Consider the following 20,120-nt stretch of genomic DNA (forward strand, 5'->3'; position numbering starts at 1 on the left):
GGGTTGTATTTCCTGGAATTTAGAAGATTACGGGGTGATTTGATCAAAGTTTTCAGGATATTAAGGGGAACTGATAGGGTAGATAGAGAGAAACTATTTCCGCTGGTTAGGGAGTCTAGGCCTAGGGAACATAGCCTAAAAATTAGAGGCAGGACTTTCAAGAGTGATGTTAGGGAACACTTCTACACGCAAAGGGTGGTAGAAATTTGGAACTCTCTTCTGCAAATGGCAGTTGATGCTAGCTCAATTGTTAACTTTAAATCTGAGATTGATAGATTTTTGTTAACCAAAGGTATTAAGGGATATGGGGCTAAGCCAGGTATATGGAGTTAGGTCACAGATCAGCCATGATCTCATTGAATGGCGGAACAGGCTCAAGAGGCTAAATGGCCTACTCCTGTTCCTATGTTTCCTATGTAACATATGACATTTTACACAGGAGGGTGGGAGTTACCATGTGCTTTACAGTAAATGATATAACATAGGTGCAAAGTAAAGCTCCATTAAACTCTCCCAGGGAAAAGATTCAATAGGTAAAGTGCAGGTGCAGAATAAAGCTTCCTCTACTCTCCCGCAACAGAAAAGCACCCTTTACTGCAAAAGTGTGATATCGTGTGTTCCGTTTACCAACCATCCATCGTTGTAACCTCTTAATTGAGAATTCCAGATTTATACCAAGCTATGGGCTGTTTTGTGTTGCCCACAAGCAACTGGGTTGAGTGTCCTTACGAACAGCAGGGGTTATGGAAACTTTCATTCCATCAGTCTGGTTTGGAAATTAAGAATCGTAGAGGTGAAAGGACATTATGCTCCCCAATCTCCATCTAACAGTTCTTTGGGAACTCCTGTGTTGCAAGTGTCAACCCATATTCTACTACTGTGGTGCAGAGTGTCAGAACCATAACCTTTGGTAGGCTGCTTTTTCCCCACGATTTTCTTCCTACAAGCTCACTGGTATCTTGCCCAACTAGCTGTTCTTCACTTGTGAACCTGGACAGTGAATGTTAGCAAAAGCTTGGCCATGGGCGCGGAATCTGAAAGGGTCACAAGATGGCAAACAGGAATGGAAGCCCAGGGGATACCCATCCGCTCAGCCCAGGGATGCTGTAGCCATTTGTTTCCCCACCACCACTCTATCTGAGGTCAGCTAATGCAAATTTACCCTCAACCTCCACAAACAGTATATTGATAGAAGCCCCACTGATTTATGTTGTACTGCCACCATCTACATGCAGCCTTCTTGCAGGGGGTTGCTGAGCTTAATGTACTGCGCTCATTAATAAAATGGAACTGCTCTTGGTATTGTTTTGTTGCTGCTTTTGCAGAGTCAATAATACCTTGACATGTGAGCAAATCAAAGATGGTGATGTATGTGAAAATCAGTTATATGTTTTTTTTCCGTCCAGTGTAAAAAGCCACTAAGAACCAAGTAGGAATGGCCAGAGTAAACACCTCTCTCTGAGGGGAGCATCTTCCTCTGATCACCAGCCAAACCTGGGAACTCACCACATAAGAAGCCACAGGCACAATCACACATCGATTGACCCGCATGTGCACTGCATGTCACTGTCCTGTGTCTCTGGTATTTGTCTATCATTCATGATTCTTTTGATGTTTCAGAAGTGGGATTTTGTTTTAGTACGTATTGTACTTTCAAGAGTTTACATTCACATATATATATTATTGTATGTTCTTTGTATATTTTGGTCACATAGTCTAGGATTTCCCATCTTAGTGGAATTCCGGCACAGGGCTTCACCCACTCCAATGGCCCGCCCTGACCTCAGCGAATTTTCTGGGGTCAGGATAATTGCCATATTTTAGATGGGTTCCCAAGGGGATTCGCACATTTATTGGGACACCTATCTGCGGATGAAAATGATAAATGCCTGCAGCAGGCCTTTGCCACAATGCATCAGGGTCACTTATTTCTGGACAACTGAGAGGATGTTTTAGATTTTGCAGAATTGAATCGATTGCCCTGTGACCAACTTAACTCGCCGCGGGGCCCTTTAAATATTAAAATCCCCCTCCGTATGCCATAGCAATGCCGGATGCCTGGAACATATAGGAGTTCCTAGTGGCCAGTGTTGCTAAGGTGTAAATGATGAAAATATTCCACCATTTGTATGCCCTCCCTGCAAACACAATGGGGGGAATTTTCCAACATTGGTTTGCTTGAACTTGGAATATGTTTTAAGGGCTGAAGCAGGTTGATTCTTTTTGGTCCCTAGAGTTCAGTTGTGTCAAGGAACAAGTGGGCCTACTCACTGTAGAGTGAGAGATCTCCACCAGCTAGCACAGGCTTTGCTACTAGCTGCAAGAAGATGCATCCCATTGCTAAGTGTAGCACTCCTCACCACAAATACATAGCTGAAGCACCTATTCAAACAACTGTTGCTCTGACTGAGGAAATACCAAGCAATCTGAGACCTAACCCACCCCCAATGTCTAAACCACTTCCCAGGTGGAGAAGGAGGCTGGCAGGAAGGAAATAAGCTAGCAACAGAAGGGCATGACAGCAATTTCAACCAACCAGACCAGTTAAAGTGAGATTTTCATAGGAAAGATTTTACAGGAGCACAGACATTGCACCTTTTAGAACCATCAAAACAAGTCACTCGTGGAAATTGTTGTAATGAGTTCACATGCCCACAGTCTCCTTTGGTTCTCCAAAACATCTGCTATTTGTAGACAGGAATTTCAGATTGCAAGCCAAAAAAAAATTCCGAATGGCAAAAGTGTGTTTTAGAAAAATAACATTGCCTCCAGCACATAGCAAGTGCACTGACTTCAAATGACAGAAATGAGGACGGTTTAGTAGAAAGTTTCAAATGCGGTGGCTGAAGCTGATGCACAGCCAGGCTGACTGGTGCATCAAGAAGTCATTGACATTAAAAGGTCTTACATGAACAGCCCTATCTCAGAGAGCAATCATTTTGATTCTCCCATGCCTTGTGCAGAAGTGTCGGCCTCCTTTCAGGGTCACCACAAAGCAACATGGCTATGATCAAGAACTGGTGGTCTTGGTGAGGGGGATGTAGGAACTGTGATCAAATCTATATTCTCCATTGCTCCAGCTCTGTTACCTCAATATCTTGGGTACCATGGCTTGATTTTTCTTTTGTAAAGGATTAGTCATAACAGTGAAACATGCCAGCACTGTGTGAATGAAAGGATACCTTGTCTCTTTTGTAGCCATCAGTTTGGAGGTGCTGCTTCAGATATTTAGGAGATTGAAAAAGTGAGATGTGGGACCATTATTTTGCAAGCTGCATTGCAGATGTGACAGCAGATGGTGGACTAGGCACATGCATATACAACCCTCTCCTCATTTTTAGTGAGCACCTGATAGTCTTCTGTACCTTGGTATTCTTCCTCAGTCCGGAGAACTTTTTTCTTATTTGCCCCCATAAGTGATGCACTGAGGAGATAGCATTCACGTGATTTGCCACCCCTGCCATTTTGCTGCACACTGGCTATATTTGGAGGATTTCCTCTGCCCCAAAATTGCCACTTTCCTCAAGAGCATCTCCTCCAACAAAACCTCCAAGCTCTCTTCGCTAACGGATTCATTTCTGGGAGCTTCTCCAGCCTTTCTGTCTTGTTAGTAAGTCTCCACTAAGAAACTGCTGGTTCCCATTAAGTCTTACCACCATCCCAATTTTCCTAGCCCCCTCCCCTCCCCAGGATGATTCATCTCTTTCCATGCATAGGAAAACTGCATGGGTAGCTTATTTAAATGATGTAAATTAGCTGACTCTGTGGGATCTGGTGGGCGGGGGCTGTCCCTCTATTAGCATGGGGTGCACACTTGAACACTGGGAGCAAAAGCTATTTTCTGCTTTGTTGCAGAATCAGCCCTCCTATCCTAAAATAAATCTCCACATTCAGGAGTAGGGGGGGAATTTGGAGGAGAAAAAATATTGTTGCAATAACTTGTTCGTTGGGAGCCAAATAATAAATAAAATGAATTCATGAATTTGTTGTTGGATGTGGCCCTGTAAATAAGCAAAATAATCTGCTTTGCTGTCATGTTGAAATTCATGAATTTTTACTCTGAGGTGAGTGTGATAAGATTTTGACCTGAAATTGAATAATTCTGAATTGTAGTTGAGAAGTAGCGGAGAGCAGAATCTTTATTCTATGCATGTGTATGTTGACCACAATAAAGTATAAAACTTAGTTCTTGCTTATTATGCCATTTCTTTTCCAGGTTTGTCGTCCTCTATTTCATTGGATGGGGAACTTTTGCAGAGTTGGCTGGCCCAGACTGTTCAGGTTAAAACAGAAAATCTCCTGAGCCACTGGTCTTTACACAGCACTTCAGGAAATGAGGAGACAACAAGCTTCCTGTCAGATAAACTTCTGCACGATGAGCAGTCATTATTGAGCATAGGCTCAATGAACCGTGCCGGAGATCCTCAGTCGGAACCATCCTATGCACTGGAAAAAAAATCCAGGCACAAAGCAGGGGAAGACGGAAAGCCTAAATCTCTGAGAGATCGAGCAGGCATCATTCACACAAAGAACCAACATAAGAAGCAGCTGGACTATCCGCTAGACAGCTCATCCTGGCCTGATAACCCAAATGAACTTTCCACCCAGGACATTTGCACAAATGGGTCAAAAGGACTAGGGTCAAAGGCCAATGGAAGTCACAAAAGGGCCAACGAAGTGCGAAAGACCAGCAAAAAGCAGGCCTCACATCATTCCAGTTCCAAGGCAGCTCTCCCCAGTACATCACCGATAAGGAATATCAGTCAAATTGGTGAAACGTTGGACTATTTTGAATCTGCTTCACCTAAACCCTGTTCTTCAGTTAAAGTGCCTAACACATCCACAAATCCCAAATCTTGGGTAACTTTCAAGATTCCAAAACCAAGAGAAAGCAGCAGGAAGTCACAAGTGCAGAAGCAGGATCTGGGAAACGGATACCAGCAGATGAGCCCAGACAGAGAAAAAAAGCCCAAAGAGACATCAAAGGTGAAGCTGCTCTTCGACAATGAGACTGATGGCTATTTTTCTGATGCTGAAATGAGTGACTCAGACACAGAATCTATGGCTGACCGGCCGCAACGGCTTCAGCGGCTGAATTCAGAAAGCGTGGTTGTACACCGAAAATGCGGTGGAGAGGTTGTCAGAAGGAGCATTCTGGCTTCCTAAGTATCCAGAGTAATTGGATAAAGAATAAGTCAGTGGGGTCAAATCCCTAGTTACTACTCTCGCACTCATTTCTGTTGGTATTCTGACCTATGAAATGCTTACTCTGCAAGTTCCAACTTAATGGTTAAAGTTTCAGTGTCACTGCCTCTCTTTTCTTTGCCCTACAGCTGCCAGCCTAACAAGAATATCTCTGCGTGTAGTGAACTTTTAAAATTCTAGTCAGTAGAAGCCCTTATAATAAACCAGCATGCAGTCAAAGTTACTAAATATAGTATATAGTGTGTAGTTTATGCCCTGGTGATCTGCGAAGAAATATTTTCATGTTACTAGTGTGCTACTCGTGATGCCATGTACCTTCAGGTATTACATCACTGTCATTTTTATTTCCCTTCTGCATTGTGCTGCTTCTATTCAATTGCTGCGTTACAGCAGGAGAAGTCAAAAAAGAAGTCTTACTTAAAAAAACAGAAGAAACTATACACTATATATTATAAAGCAAAATGGTTGACAATAAGTTTAAGGCAGGGATTCAGTCTTTGAAAGAGGTATGCTACCATCCATAAACCCTTCAAGCTTTAGTCTCATGGTTTGTGGCATCGTCAGGAGTTCTCGATTGAATTGCTGCCTCGTAACTCACCACCAGCCGTCTGTTATCCTACATATGATGTAGAAACAATGCCGAGTTTAGTTTCTTATTCTGCACGGTCATAAAGAAGTAAGGGTCTAAACAGTCACCCTACTTAATATTTTGGGGGTGGGGAGCGTTCATTGCTGTATCCCACTTTGCAGTCTGACTGCATCATACTGACAAGTTGGCAGTCTGGTGAGAGATGTCATGCACCTGTGATTAAGATTTTCAACAAAAAAAATTCCCATTAGGTGATCAGATAAAAGTGCAAGGAAAGACTTGTAGAAAAATAAAGATGCTTAGATTTTTTGTGGCATTCATCTTATAATAAAAAAAGCACAAAATGCACTTTTTGGAAGTCTGTCATATTAAGTAAAGTGCTGACTTCATAGGCCGTACAAGAGTTGCAAAGCAAAAGGGAATTTTTTTTGTACATTTTAGAAAGTAGCCAGGTGTTAAAAAGAAAACTGCACCAGTATCTGATACAACATATACCGACCGGAGTGTCATACCCAGTAACACAGTTTATTATATAATGCTATAGGTGTGATATACACTTACACACTGTATTATGATATAATATAGGAGTGTTACACCCTATTACAGTGTATTATGATGTAATACATCTGAGTGTTATACCCAGTAACACATATATAGGCTTTGAAGTTATGCCATAAGAGTATGAATGTTAACCTGTTTGAAAGTCAACTCTCCACTATTTTAACAAACAAACTAACCTGTTTAAAAATAAATAGGTTAACACCTCCACTAAAATAACAAAGAGGAATTTCAGACAAACACATTAGCATCCATACACTGGTATCCCAAGGCACAATTTCAGGGCCAGTGTGTATTATGATATGTACTAGAGTATATGCCCAATAACACACAATGTATATGTGTACAGGAGTGACATAACATGATTATTAGGGCTAATTTTAACTCCGTCCGCAGTAACGGGGGCGGTGATGGAGTTAAAATGGCTGTGGCCCACTTACTACCCCATTACTGCTCTGTTGCCATGTTTGCTAGGGTCTTCCATGGGCGCTCACCTGAATCAGTCGGCAGCCTCATTACTGTATGCAAAATGGGGTCCTATGATGGTACATAGGAACCCACTGCAATTAAAAGGGACAACTGGGTGGAGCGTGCGCTGTGCTCACTACGCCCAGTTGAACCATGTAGTGAAGAGGAAGAGGCCCCAAAAATATAAATAAATAATCATTTCAGGAGGAGCAGGAGTGCTACTCAGGGATCCACACAAATAATGTGGGCCACTGCTGCCCCAGGCTCCTTTCTCCTCCCCTTCCCTCCCCTCCCACCTGCTTGCCTGCCAGCCAGGTCAGCCTCCAGGACTACAGATACTGTGCTGGCCCAGAGCTGGCACGCTGCGGCAAGGATGTCCATTCGGAGCATGCACCTCAATCCAGGTCTCATTGGGCACAAGTACTGCCTGCTGCCCGCATGTTTCATGGCTGGAGTTAAAATCAGCCCTATTATGTATGACATACCCAGGTAACACACAATGTATTACACAGATGAATGCTAAATCTAGTAACACAGACTGTAATTTATTGTATATTCAGGTGTGTTCTACCCAGTAACACACAGAGTATTGTATAATATGTACACAGGACTGTTATACCCCTATACACTAGTGTGTTACTTGGTAAAACCCTCTCAAGTATCGAACTTTCTAATGGCATTTTAATGCTATGATCAGCACCCAACTCACTATTGTACATTTTTAAGGACAATTGGGTGAATGAAAGCTAAATCCAAAGGACAAACCTCAATACTCCAAAATTTCCTCAGTTTGGAAAGGCAGGATACATATGGTCCAGCACAGTTAGTCCGTGCCCCTTAGGGATGTCATCGACAAGCATGGGGTCAGCTTCCATGTGTATGCTGATGACACCCAGCTCTACCTCTGCACTATTTCTCTTGACCCTGTTATCACCTCTGTGCTATCAGACTGTCTATCTGACATCAAGTCATGGGTGAAACGCAACTTCCACCAACTGAACATTGGGAAGGCATCAATTTCAGCCCCCACAAGTCTGCACCATTATCATTAACTTTATTCTCCACCCCAGCCACTTGCTCAGGCTGTGCAAAACCCTGGCGTCCTATTCGAAACTGAACTGAACTTCAAACCCCAATGCAAGATTGTCCATTACCAAGGTTGCTTATTTCCACCATCTTGCCTGCCTCCACCCCACCTCATCCCTTCTGCTGCAAAACCCTTAATCATGCCTTTGACTCCTCTAGGCTTGATTTCTCTAATGTCCTCTTCACTGGCCCCATAAATTCCAACTGGTCTAAAATGGATCAGTGTGGGCCACCTATCTCACACTAAAGCCGGAAAGTTCCTCGGAGCTGCTTACGCGCCACCGGCGTTACTTAGCCAGAAGTGCAGCAGAAACCCCTTTTTTTTAACGCCAAATTGGAGTTTCTGCCACACCTCCGACAAAGTAACGCGAGAGAAGCTGAAGCAGCTCCGAGGAATTTCCTGGCTTCGGCCTCACCTGTCCATCATCTTGTCCTTGCTGACCTACATTGCTGTCCCCCAGCATATTAAATGTAAAATCTTTGTTCTTTGTCATCAAATTTCTCCATGGCCTCACTCCACTCTATCTCTGCAACTTCCTCCAGCCTTATATCACTTCCCACACCCTTCAGCTCTCCAGCTCTGGCCTTTTGTGTATCCCCCCTCTCTCTTTGGTGGCAGCACCATCAGCCAAATCAATGTTATACTCTGGAACTCCCTCCCTAATCTCCGTTATATGACACTGGAAATTCAGGAGAAATCTTTAGACAATTAGGTTAAAGTATTCACATTGAATAAAGATTTTATAAAGTTTGCTGTTAGCACTCTGTGGTATGGTAATAATAATTTCAAACTTCAACAGTTATAGCCCTTAAGCTTCACAACCACAATCAAGTTTATGGTGAGAAAGTTCAAAGAAGGCTTTTCAGGTGCCCAAGAAAGAAGACAACTCAAATTTAATTGTAAGCTGAAATGTTACAAATTGTTTTGGGCAGCTTTTAATGTTCACTTAAAAACAAGTCCGATATAAGAAATAAGGTCTGGTCCTTATTTTTTCTTAATCATGTTAATCATCGGGTATCTTAATAAAGGTGTGGTCTAACTATTTTTTCCATTTTTTTTCTTGGAATATATACCTTGCACAGAAGGCTTTTGTGCCAGGAACTTCCTGTCAACAATAGGAAGTGCTTACAAGAAGAACTTCCTGACAACATCTGGGACTTCCTGAAAACTCACAAGACGTGTTGTTAACCAGAGGTATCTAATCCAAAGTTACAGCACTACTTGTCAATAAGAAACCACTATGACTGGGCCCTAATCTTGAGGCGTGGTTGCTTGTGGTTTTTAGCACCAGCAGCTTTGTAGATCTGGCCACAAAGTAGAGCATGACCATGATGAATAATTGAGTTCCTCAGTGATTAAAACTTCAACAGACTCCATTAAAATGCACAATATAGAACCTACTCGCAGTCCATTTTGATGCACTCAATCTCAAGTTAAATAAGTTCTATATATTCACAAGAGCAGCAAAACTACTTTTTCCATTTTTGTATTCACTGGCAGTAATAAACACTTCTAGGTCAGATCTGCTGTGGCTCAGGATTAAGTCTGGGTTTCGCAGCATTGTATCGTGTTGAAACCTTGAACTCCGTCTCAAATAAACCACTCCTGCTGCACCAGATAACATAACCGGTCTAAAATGGTCTTAATCCTGGGCCTGTTTCAAAACGCATTGCTGTGAAACTCGCCAGTTAAAAATACACCTTAGAATTGCGAGAAATGATAAAACAGGGTTCATTGATTTAACTCTTTATGTTAAACTAGAGTTGTTATTTCTTGCCTTGAAGTAAACTGTCAACAGGTGTTGACTCCTTTGCATTGTCTAAAATGTTTAGCATTGCTGTCACGTGGGTCAGTCCGTTGAGTAGCTGCATTACTTTCACACCTGGAGCTGGGTTCTCTCTAAAATAATTGGGATGCCTTTTAAACTGCCACCAGCATCTCTCCTCGGACATGGATATCTTGAAAAAAGCGTGTAAATTACATGTGAGGGTACCTGTTCTGGTTAAGAGGTTTCTTGTTTGGAAAACTGAAGATGTCAGCACCTGTATTGTGCCACATGAGGCGCCACAGTGAGCAGAGTAAGACTGGAAGAACCACTACCGTCCATAACAAGGAAGCCTCATTCTCCCACTTTTGCTTCTCTCTGGGCATCCCATTTAGTTTAGGGTGATCCCTATGTAACTGTAGTGTGATGTTGTCAAGGCTACCAGTGTCTCTACAAATACGCTTCTGTACCAATAACAATACTTCAACAAAGTACAAAAAAAAGGTAATTTATACATTTCATCTGAAGTTTACCATTCCAGCTTATTATGAGCTATATTGATGTTCTACAGCTCATGAACATTTGATTCATATGTGAAAATGACACCAAATAAATGAAAGTTGAAATAGGCAAGACAAGATGTTAGATCCTCCAACAATTGACCAATGCCAGGGCTGTTTTATGAGTATATTTAAACCAATAGCAGTGTCTTTGACCATCTAATATAGTTGAATTGATGCTAGTGCCCTTGAACATGGGTATTTCATGGGACTTCATATGGTTTAGTCGGTAAATCCATAGTGTGCTATTGAGCCACGCAGACCAGGAAAGTTCCAGGTTTGATTCCTTGGTTTATGCTGATCTTAGCCAGAGTAGCTGCAGATATGTTACAATTAGCCTTAGTGTCTCTGAGCTAGGGAGTGGGGGGGGGGGGCAAACTCAGTTAGTGTTGTCATTCCTGATTGCTGTCTAATGTGTGTAAACATTGAGGGAGGACAGGGCTCAGCTGTTAAGCCTACCCCAGTCAAATTGTCATAGTACTCGCTGTCTAAGCTCACATATGTGGATTGGCCACTTGGGCATGGACGGTGTCCGGGAAGTGATCCCCAGTATGAACCTTTAGGAGAGGAGGGGTAGAAAAGAGGAGAGAATTGGGGAAAGGGGCATCAGTAAAAGTGTCAGTGTCCTTCTACATGGATATCACTAATTTTAAAAAGTCTGACTGTTTCTGCACTTTGTTACTTAAAGAGATACTTTACTATGACATATAGTGACAGCAAATTAGCTAGTGCATGTACTGTACTGCTGCAGAGATTCAGGTATTGGTTGTAGGTTTCATTGAACCTGATTGAGAATATTGGCATTGATTGCTTCCTGTAGAGATTGGACTCCCTGAACACACTATATACCTTAAAACCCTAAGTGAGAATTTAATTGTTGTCACATTAACAATTAAATGTGGCAAGGTGCTGAAATCCCAAATTGATCCTGATGTGTTACTTCATTACATTACCAACTGAGGCAGTCTGGAAAGAATGAGACACATAATCCGGCCACCAGGACCAGCAAACTGAACCCTCAAAAACAAAAGCTGACACATTATTACAAAGAGAACTTCTGGTTCAAAAAAATGCGATGGAAAGCATCAGTTTCTCTGAGGTAGTGTCACTTAAGTCGTGAAAGGGTTAGAATTGAATTCCTTACTAAGAAGTTAGAAGGAAATAGTGACGCTTCTGCAAGGAGCCTGTGTTTTAGTGAAAAGGAGGTACATAGATTATACTTGGTGTGAAATTCCATTTAAAATAGGTAAGAAACAACATAATAATATAGGAATGTCCTGATGATGCAATAATCAGGATTTAGTACACTATAAACCAGTGATTACTGTATCATTAACGTGTAATTTGTACTTTAGTGAAACCTGACAATTGTAATCGCTCACACTGCAAGAGGATGTTAGTATCACAATAAGGAGTTCAATATAGATACAGTGCCTTGTCTGATTTCGATAAGAATATGAGCCAGGAATGTCGTAAGACAAGAATGTAATCTGGGGTAACTGGGTGTGTCTTTTACTTCGGACTCTGTAATGGGCCAGTCAAAAACCTGATGTGATAACATGCAGTATTGGGCCCAACATGTTGAGCTGGTGATATGTTCAGGAGTCATCGGAGGCCGGCTGCCTCTGCACAGAGAGGGAGTAGAAATTGGAGGCGAAAGGAAATCGGAGGAAAGTTCAGCCCCTTGGGACCACCCTTACTCACCTCCTAGCAATTGGTTTTGTTGGGAGCAGATCATACAACCTCTTAGCCAAAGCATAGAGCATGGGGACTCCAGAAAGGGTCAGAGAAGATAAGAAAAAGCTTAACTGGATATTCATATCCAACTAAGCAGCATTTTCTTTTTGATTCCTGCACTGTTAGGTTAACTTATTAGAAAGGGTAATGATTCCTAGGCTGTATAAAGACCACTTGGTCCTTTCTAGAGAAGCAGGGTTGCTGGCAGCTAGTATTTGCAATACTTGTCAGCTATTTAAGTATTCTGGTGCTTTTGACAGTTACCTTCCAAAGGAATGATATATCAGCTCCCCAGGAATTCCCATGTAATGAATCATCTTAGGAGTACTAAAGCCATCAATCAGTAATGTATTTGCATTGGCCCATAGTCAATAATGCCTTTAAAACATAGAAAATATATGTGATCCGTATGTTGCCAAAAAGACGTTAGATGAAGCCATCACTGAAGTAAAAATCCTTTTATTGTGAGCATACAAGGCCCTGTATTTTCTATTAGTCCCCAGGCACCTCGTCAGTTTCCCTGGACTAAACATTACCTGCAGTTGAGAGGAAAATGATCTACTGCCTGATATTGCTCTGAGCTCACCACAAGGGATACATGAAAATGACCCAGGCATGACTGGTCCTCTGATTTTCTCGCTTCTCCTCTCCTGGGGAGGCCATTGACCATCTCCCCACAGCTGAGATATTCAGTGTAGGAGGAATCAGTCCAGTGTTCCTCACTGTTATAGAATTGTGCAATGCTCTTCTATTGCATTCATGCACCTAAAACAGTTGGTTTTGCATTTACTAATACCTAGCCATTGTGCAACGTGTCATTAGAAATTGGTGATTGTTAGAGTGAAATCTCAGTCTGTAAAGTGTGCACGTCTCACTTTAACTTGATACGCATACAGTTGAATGAATTACCAGTTAACCTATCAAACGCACCATGATGTTGGAGGAGGTCCCATATTACAATTACTCTCGCTTCATCTCTCAGTCAATGCTGTTCATGTCCCACTATGAATCTCATTATCCCATGCAATGATTTGCTCTCACAACCAATGCAATCTAAAACTGACGGTAGAGATCACGTGGCTACGCACTTAAGACCAAAAGAACAGTTGAGAGGGAGAAAAAGCATGGTGATTGTGTTCTGGGAAAATCACAGGCTGATCTAAATTCCTGTGGAGCACAAGTGCGCCAACTGTTCAGTTACTTGGCAAACCTGCAACAGTGGTGCTTTATGGACTCCTGCTTGTCCCAATAGTTTTCACCCTGGACCTTTTCATCCACAAAGCCCTGCAACAAAAGTAAAACAACCAAAATATGTCTGAGTTAAATGCTATTTATTGGTACAGTTTATATCCTTTCAGATTTCTCGATGTAGATCTGTTTCCATTTATCTGCCATTTGTTCCGTACCTTCCTCTCAGCTAAATAATTATTCACATCTAGAATAAAAATTGTGTTTATTAGCAGGATTAATATAAGATTCTAATCAATTTGACACTTCAGGTATGGTTTAAAGGATCTATGGCTATCAAGGTTAATGTATCATTTTTTTAGGTCTTGAAATGGATATGATTCCAAGCATAGGGTTTGAGAGTTTATTTGTAATAAAAAATAAATTGAGGAGGCGAGAGGGTGCAAGTGAAATCTAGTGTAGAAGTCACACATCCATCTATTTTATTTAGGAAGTAAAATTGGTGAAATGTATACAGTTACTGAAAACAAATAGGGTAGGAAGAATTTCTTTAGTCAAAGAGTGATTCATGTTTTATTAACCTTCTGTTCAGGATGGGAGAAACAGAAAAATACAGCTAGATGCAATGGGAGAGTTAGATTGATAGAAAGGTGAGCTGAATGGCCTTTTCTTCTCCTAGCTTCTTCTTATCAAGGCCTTTTCTCGTGGAAATCCTATCCCAGGGCTCTAAAAACGCAGTAATCCAGTTTATGGCACCATAGATGAGGTCAAAGCAATGGACTGTTTTTGGAGTAAATACCTCAACTTTTAAAAAATTTGCCTGGTGTAAACATTCAAGATCTTCCTAAGATGCTTATTTACAAATACATTGTATGATTTATCCAAACAACTTCTGAATGTGGCTTTGATAAATTCCAAAGCTATATTTTATTATAAACATATTAACACAGTTAGGTCCCATGTGAATGTTGCAGGTAGACCATATTCTCATAAGTAATGTGGACCGACCTAAGTGTAGATGTTATTCTAGGATAATTAAATGTGGGAAAATAAACATTTTAAGAGAAGAAAAAAATGAGGGACCTCAGTATACAGTCAGTTAGCACACTGTCTTTTCATGTCTGGGACCTGGGTTTGAATTGAGTTTGGACTGATGGAATGATGGTCTTTTCTCTCTGCTGCCTGTAAGGGCCTAAGTGAAATTAGCATAGGCAATCTCAACTCAGTTCTTAGTAGGTGCAGATACATAAAGAAAAACTAACCCTAATTGGTCATAAAATTTGCAATCTTCCTGTCAGTCATATTGATAACTGGTGTGGGAAATGGAAAAGCTAGGAGTAAGTTGGGGTTGAGGCTGGGAGAGAGCTCTATGCTACATCTTAATTTAAACTGTACCTGACCTGGGAGCAGCTAAATTGTCAAAAATTGGAAAATGTTTCAGGCTTACGTTGATTAATGAAGAGCTCACCAAAGAAGTAATTTTTTTTTCTGAATGTGACACTGTAGAGGTCAAAAATACATTTTCAGAAATATCTGTCACACTGGGCTACCATGAATCATGGTACTGACACGTACCTTACAGTTTCTGAAACTTTTTTCTTTGAAAAGATGGTAATGTTCCCTTCAAGCACCTGTGTGATTTACTCCAGCCTGGTTTACCTTTTCCCATTCTGATGTGGTTGTTACATTCCCAGTGTGTGTTCCTGGAATGGCATGACTGTCCTCTATGCATTCCTATCAGATATAGCTGAGATGTAGGCACTCTTCTGGTCTTTGCTATTTCTCAAGCTCTTGGGGTGTAGAGAGGGAATGCTGTGTTTAGAAAAACAGTCTGGTTGATAAGAGTCTCTGCTGTGCACAAAATGATGAACGTACAAGAGTGAGTTGCAGAGTGGACTCTAAACAAGGGGTTTAGGTGGTTTATGTGGAGAATGAGGAATTCTGGGAGCAAGTTGTAACCAATAATCTAATTGAGTGGTTCTCATTGTTTGTGTGTGTAATGACAGATATCCAGGAGTGCGTTACAGACCGGAATCTAATACAGAGATTTCTGTTGGTTTGCATCTGTAATAACAGGCATTCAGGAGTGCATCACAGGCTCAGGGGTTTGTAAGTGAGCTTGAGCAATGTATAGCTGTCACCCGACTCTTGATTATATTCTAGCCTTGAAGTTGCTCCCTATCTGTTACTTTTTAATGATATGTGGTCTTTTAATTTTAGGATGTGATTTTATTCATGAAATTTATTTTTGAACTGGCAGATCTGAGTGCAGACAATATCTGCCAGTGCATCGTTGATGTCAGATAGTGTTCGCAACTCAGGATTACTGATTCTGAAGGTATCACTGCCTTTTTATTGAGAAATAGCTTGCAACTAAGAAATTCTAAGAACAGTGTAATAAATATAAAAAAGGATACAACAGTGCTTGATTAAGAAAGGGTAGCCAGTGTGTCTAACCTGGTGATTGCTTGATATAATTTCCCAGATATAGGATACATAGACTAATACAAATATTTCACACTTGATCATTGATTTGGAGTCATTACACAAGCCTATTGAATGCTCAGCTCATGACTGATACTAACATACTGAAGAAACTGATAAAATTACAAGAGTTTCAGAAAGGAAATTCTGAATCAGTTTCTTGAATGGAGTCAGATTTAGACTCTGTAGATTACTTGTGCTTGCCGTATTAATGTAAAGAACATATAGATTCGGTAATGTAGTGTAAACAGAGATATAGACAACATTAAGAGAAAATAAGTTTTCCATATTCAGATTTTGTTAGACTGTAGCAACAGTATGTACCATAGGAACTCCAGACCTTACTGAACACACTGCCTTCTACCAGTGCTTGTTTCAATGTGCTTAACTAGTTACAATATATCCACATACGCTGTTTGCTGATACTGTATTCCAATCCTAGACCATACTGCCTGCTGAGTAGTTTCTTCCATCATATGTACTCATTACAGAAAACGCAAAAGAAAGAGGAATCGCGTCTGTTGTCCAAGTTAAGTTGCTGTCTGCGCTGTATGTAAAATATTAAAACTCAGTGTGAGCTCCTGGAGGTCACACAACTATGGCAAGTGGGAGGCCTTGTGTGTCTTTTGTTTCAAGGAAAAGCAATGTGCCATTTGTTAATAATAAAGAGAATAATGGAGATGATATATATAAAGAAGAAATGCTATTTTAAATTATTTTTGGCTTTTTTTTGCAATATTTATTTTCTTGTATTAGAGTACTTATAAATCCTTTGTAGAGAAGAAATGTATTTTCCATTAGTGCAAAAGAAATCGTATAAACTGCAGACCTATTAATCTTTTGTACATTTTCCATGTCAGCGACCTTTAAAGCAATATGATGTACCAGAAGTTGTGTTACTTTGTGTAATTGCATTGCTGTTAGTGTCGACTTGGAATCGCCAAGTTCTCTAATTATTCCATTTTGGATCTCAATTGGAGCAAAGTTGCACTTCAGAGCCCTGAGAGAGTGAGACCCTCTACAGAGACACAGAAAGATCTTGTAGAGAGAGAGAGAGAAAAAGACTCTGTACAGAGAGGGACCCTGTACACAAAGAGAAAGAAATCGCTGATTACTGAGTTTGACAACTTGGCATTTGTCAGTTCATTGGCAGCATACAATCAATAAAGCAGTGTTTTACAAATAAACAGTCGTCTTTCCTTTTTTTTCTCCCACTTCTTTTCCTTCTTCTCCTGAAGCCGATGAATCAAGCTGGATTCCAATTGTACGTGTACCAACAACTCATCCAAGAAGAAGTTCTTCAGCTGGGAGGTGAGACACTGAGTGACAGCCTCAGCCTGGGAGGCTGCAGTTCAAGAAGGCGGCTCACCACCACCTTCTCAAGGACAATTAGGAATGGGCAATAAATGCTGGCCTCGCTAGCGACGCCCACATCCCATGAACAAATTTTTAAAAATCACAGCCGAGTTCAGCCCTGGCATCAGTCAGCACCCATGTGTACGCACTTTCCAGCAAGGATCAATGATTAACACAGAAAATGTGAACTTGTCCACTTTGGCAGGTGGAATAGAAAAGCAGTACATTATTTAAATGGAGAGAGATTGCTGAACTCTGAGGTACAGAGGGATCTGGGTGTTCTAATATATGAATCACAAAACGTTAGTATGCAGGTACAGCAAGTGATTAGGAAGGCAAATGGAATGTCATTTATTGCAAGGGGAATGGAATATAAAAGTAGAGATGTTTTGCTACAGTTGTACAGGGCATTGGTGAGACCACATCTAGAATACTGTGTGCAGTTTTGGTCTTGTTTAAGAAAGGACATAATTGCTTTGGAGGCAGTTCAGAGAAGGTTCATTCAACTGATTCCTGGGATGAGGGGGTTATCTTATGAGGAAAGATTGGACAAGTTGGGCCTTTATACACTGGAGTTTAGAAGAATGAAAGGTGATCTCATTGAAACATATAAGATCCTGAGGGGACTAGAAGAGGTAGATGCTGAGGGGATGTTTCCCCTTGTGGGAGAGACTAGAACGAGGGGCCACAGTTTAAAAATAAGGGGTCTCCCATTTAAGATGGAGATGAGAAGAATTTTTTTCTCTCAGAGAGTCATGAGTCTGTGGAACTCCCTTCCCCAGAGAGTGGTGGAGGCAGGGTCATTGAATATTTTTAAGGCTGTGTCAGATAGATTCCTGATTAACAAGGGTGTCAAAGGTTATAGTAGGTAGACAGGAAAGTAGGATTGAGGTCACAATCAGATTAGCCATGATCTTATCAAATGGCAGAGCAGGCTTGAGGGGCCGAATGGCCTACTCCTCCTCTTAATTCGTATGTTTGTATGTAGACCAAAGATTGAACCTGTAACCTTCCTGATCAGTATGGCTCAGTATCGTTCCACAGAGTGCCCTGATATTCATTGAGCTTTGGGGAGTCATGTACAATACAATGGAGTAAATTCTAATCCCCAAGAACGGGTCACTAGATTCTGGAAAGGTCCCAGCAGATTGGAAAACCACAAACGTCACACCCCTATTCAAGAAGGAAGTGAGACAGAAAGCAGGTAAGTATAGACCAGTTAGCCTAACATCTGTCATTGGGGAAATGCTAGAATCCATTATTAAGGAAGTAGTAGCAGGACATTCGGAGACTCATAATACAATCAAGGAGAGTCAACATGGTTTTATGAAGGGGAAATCATGTCTGACAAATTTATTAGAGTTCTTTGAGGAAGTAACGGGCAGGGTGGATAAAGGGGAACCAATGGATGCAGTAGATTTGGATTTCCAAAAGGCATTCGATAAAGGTGCCACATAAAAGATTACTGCACAAGATAAGAGCTCATGGTGTTGGGGGTAATATACTGGCATGGATAGAGGATTGGCTAACTAACAGAAAACAGAGTCGGGATAAAAGGGTCATTTTCAAAATGGCAATCTGTAACTAGTGGGGTGCCCCAGGGCTCAGTGCTGGGGCCTCAACTATTTACAATATATATCAATGACTTGGATGAAGGAATAGAGTATCTTGTGGCCAAATTTGCTGATGATACAAAGATAGGTGGAAAAGCAAGTTGTGATGAGGACACAAAGTGTCTGCAAAGGGATATTGACAGGTTAAGCGAATGGGCAAACATTTGGCAGATGGAATATAATGTGGGAAAATGTGAAGTCATCCACTTTGGGAGGAAAAATAAAAAAGCAAAATATTATTTGAATGGAGAAATACTACAAAATGCTGCCCTCGTACATGAAACACAAGAAGTCAACAGACAGGTGCAGCAGATAATCCATAAGGCAAACAGAATATCAGCCTTTATTTCTAGGGGGATGGAGCATAAAAACAGGGAAGTCATGCTACAATTGTACAGGGTGCTGGTGAGACCACACCTGGAGTACTGCGTACAGTTCTGGTGCCCTTATTTAAGGAAGGACATACTTGCATTGGCGGCAGTTCAGAGAAGGTTCATTAGGTTGATTCCGGGTATGGAAGGGTTGTCTTATGAGGAAAGATTGAACAGGTTGCGTCTTTACTCATTGGAGTTTAGAAGAATGAGAGGAGGACTTATTGAAACATACAAGATTCTGAGGGGACTCGATAGGGTAGATGCTGAGAGGATGTTACCCCTCATGGGGAATCTAAAACTAGGGGGCATAGTCTCAGAATAAGAGATCGCCCATTTAAGACAGAAATAAGGAGGAATTTCTTCTCCCATAGGGTTGTGAATCTTTGGAATTCTTTACCCCAAAAAGCTGTGGAGGCTGAGTCATTGAATACATTCAAGGCTGAGTTGGACAAATTTTTGATCAGCAAGGGAGTCAAAGGATATGGGGAAAGGACGGAAAGTGGAGTTGAGGTAAAAATCAGATCAGCCATGATCTCATTAAATGGCGGAGCAGGCTCGAGGGGCCGAATGGCCTACTCCTGCTCCTATCTATTATGGCCTTATGGTATGGGTGGGTAGGGGGAGGGTGGGAGGTTAAAACAACAGATCTTTGGAGCAGGACCACATCCCGGCTCCAACTCGCCCACTTCTGGGTTTAACACAGGCAGATTTGTGTGCACAGCACAAACCAGGAAGTCCCGCCCCCACTTAAAGCCAGCGGGCCGATACTTAAAAGGGCCAATGTACCTTACTGAAATACTTGAGGTACTTAATATTTTGTGTATTGGACACTTAAAATAAATTTAACCTTACCTGTTCGAGTTGCTCATCGCTTCCGATTCACATCAGGTGAAAGCGTGCAGGAAGGGCTGGATCCATGAGTTGAGTGCCCCTATTGAACTGCTTGTGGGCCGGAGGAGCAGGAGTGCTTCATCCAGACCCAACAAGCTCACCTGGTCAACAGGAACCCCGCAATCCCCCTGATCTCCATTGCTGGCTGGACCCCCCCCCACCGATGTCCAATGCTGGCTAACCACAACCCCCGCCCCCCCGCTCCATTGTCGGCCACGTCCCCTCCTCCCAGCTCTGATTTTTTC

The 20,120-nt window shown here is 41.6% G+C and overlaps 1 protein-coding gene across 8 annotated transcripts in view; it reads left to right on the top strand.

Moving 5' to 3' along the window:
- Positions 1-16,828, top strand: part of jade2 (jade family PHD finger 2) — a 167,347-nt gene extending 150,519 nt beyond the window's left edge. For 7 of the 8 annotated variants that reach the window (XM_067996197.1, XM_067996196.1, XM_067996194.1 and 4 more), the window contains one exon: positions 4,217-6,103. In XM_067996197.1, coding sequence (XP_067852298.1) covers positions 4,217-5,166 — 950 coding nt within the window. In that variant the 3' untranslated portion in view covers positions 5,167-6,103. Of the gene's footprint in view, positions 1-4,216; positions 6,104-8,989 lie in introns of those variants that run through there. The other variant, XM_067996201.1, reaches the window with a different exon arrangement.
- Positions 16,829-20,120: the final 3,292 nt, after the last annotated feature.

Source organism: Heptranchias perlo, chromosome 14 (genome assembly GCF_035084215.1).
Source record: "Heptranchias perlo isolate sHepPer1 chromosome 14, sHepPer1.hap1, whole genome shotgun sequence".
NCBI classification, from domain to species: Eukaryota; Metazoa; Chordata; class Chondrichthyes; order Hexanchiformes; family Hexanchidae; genus Heptranchias; species Heptranchias perlo.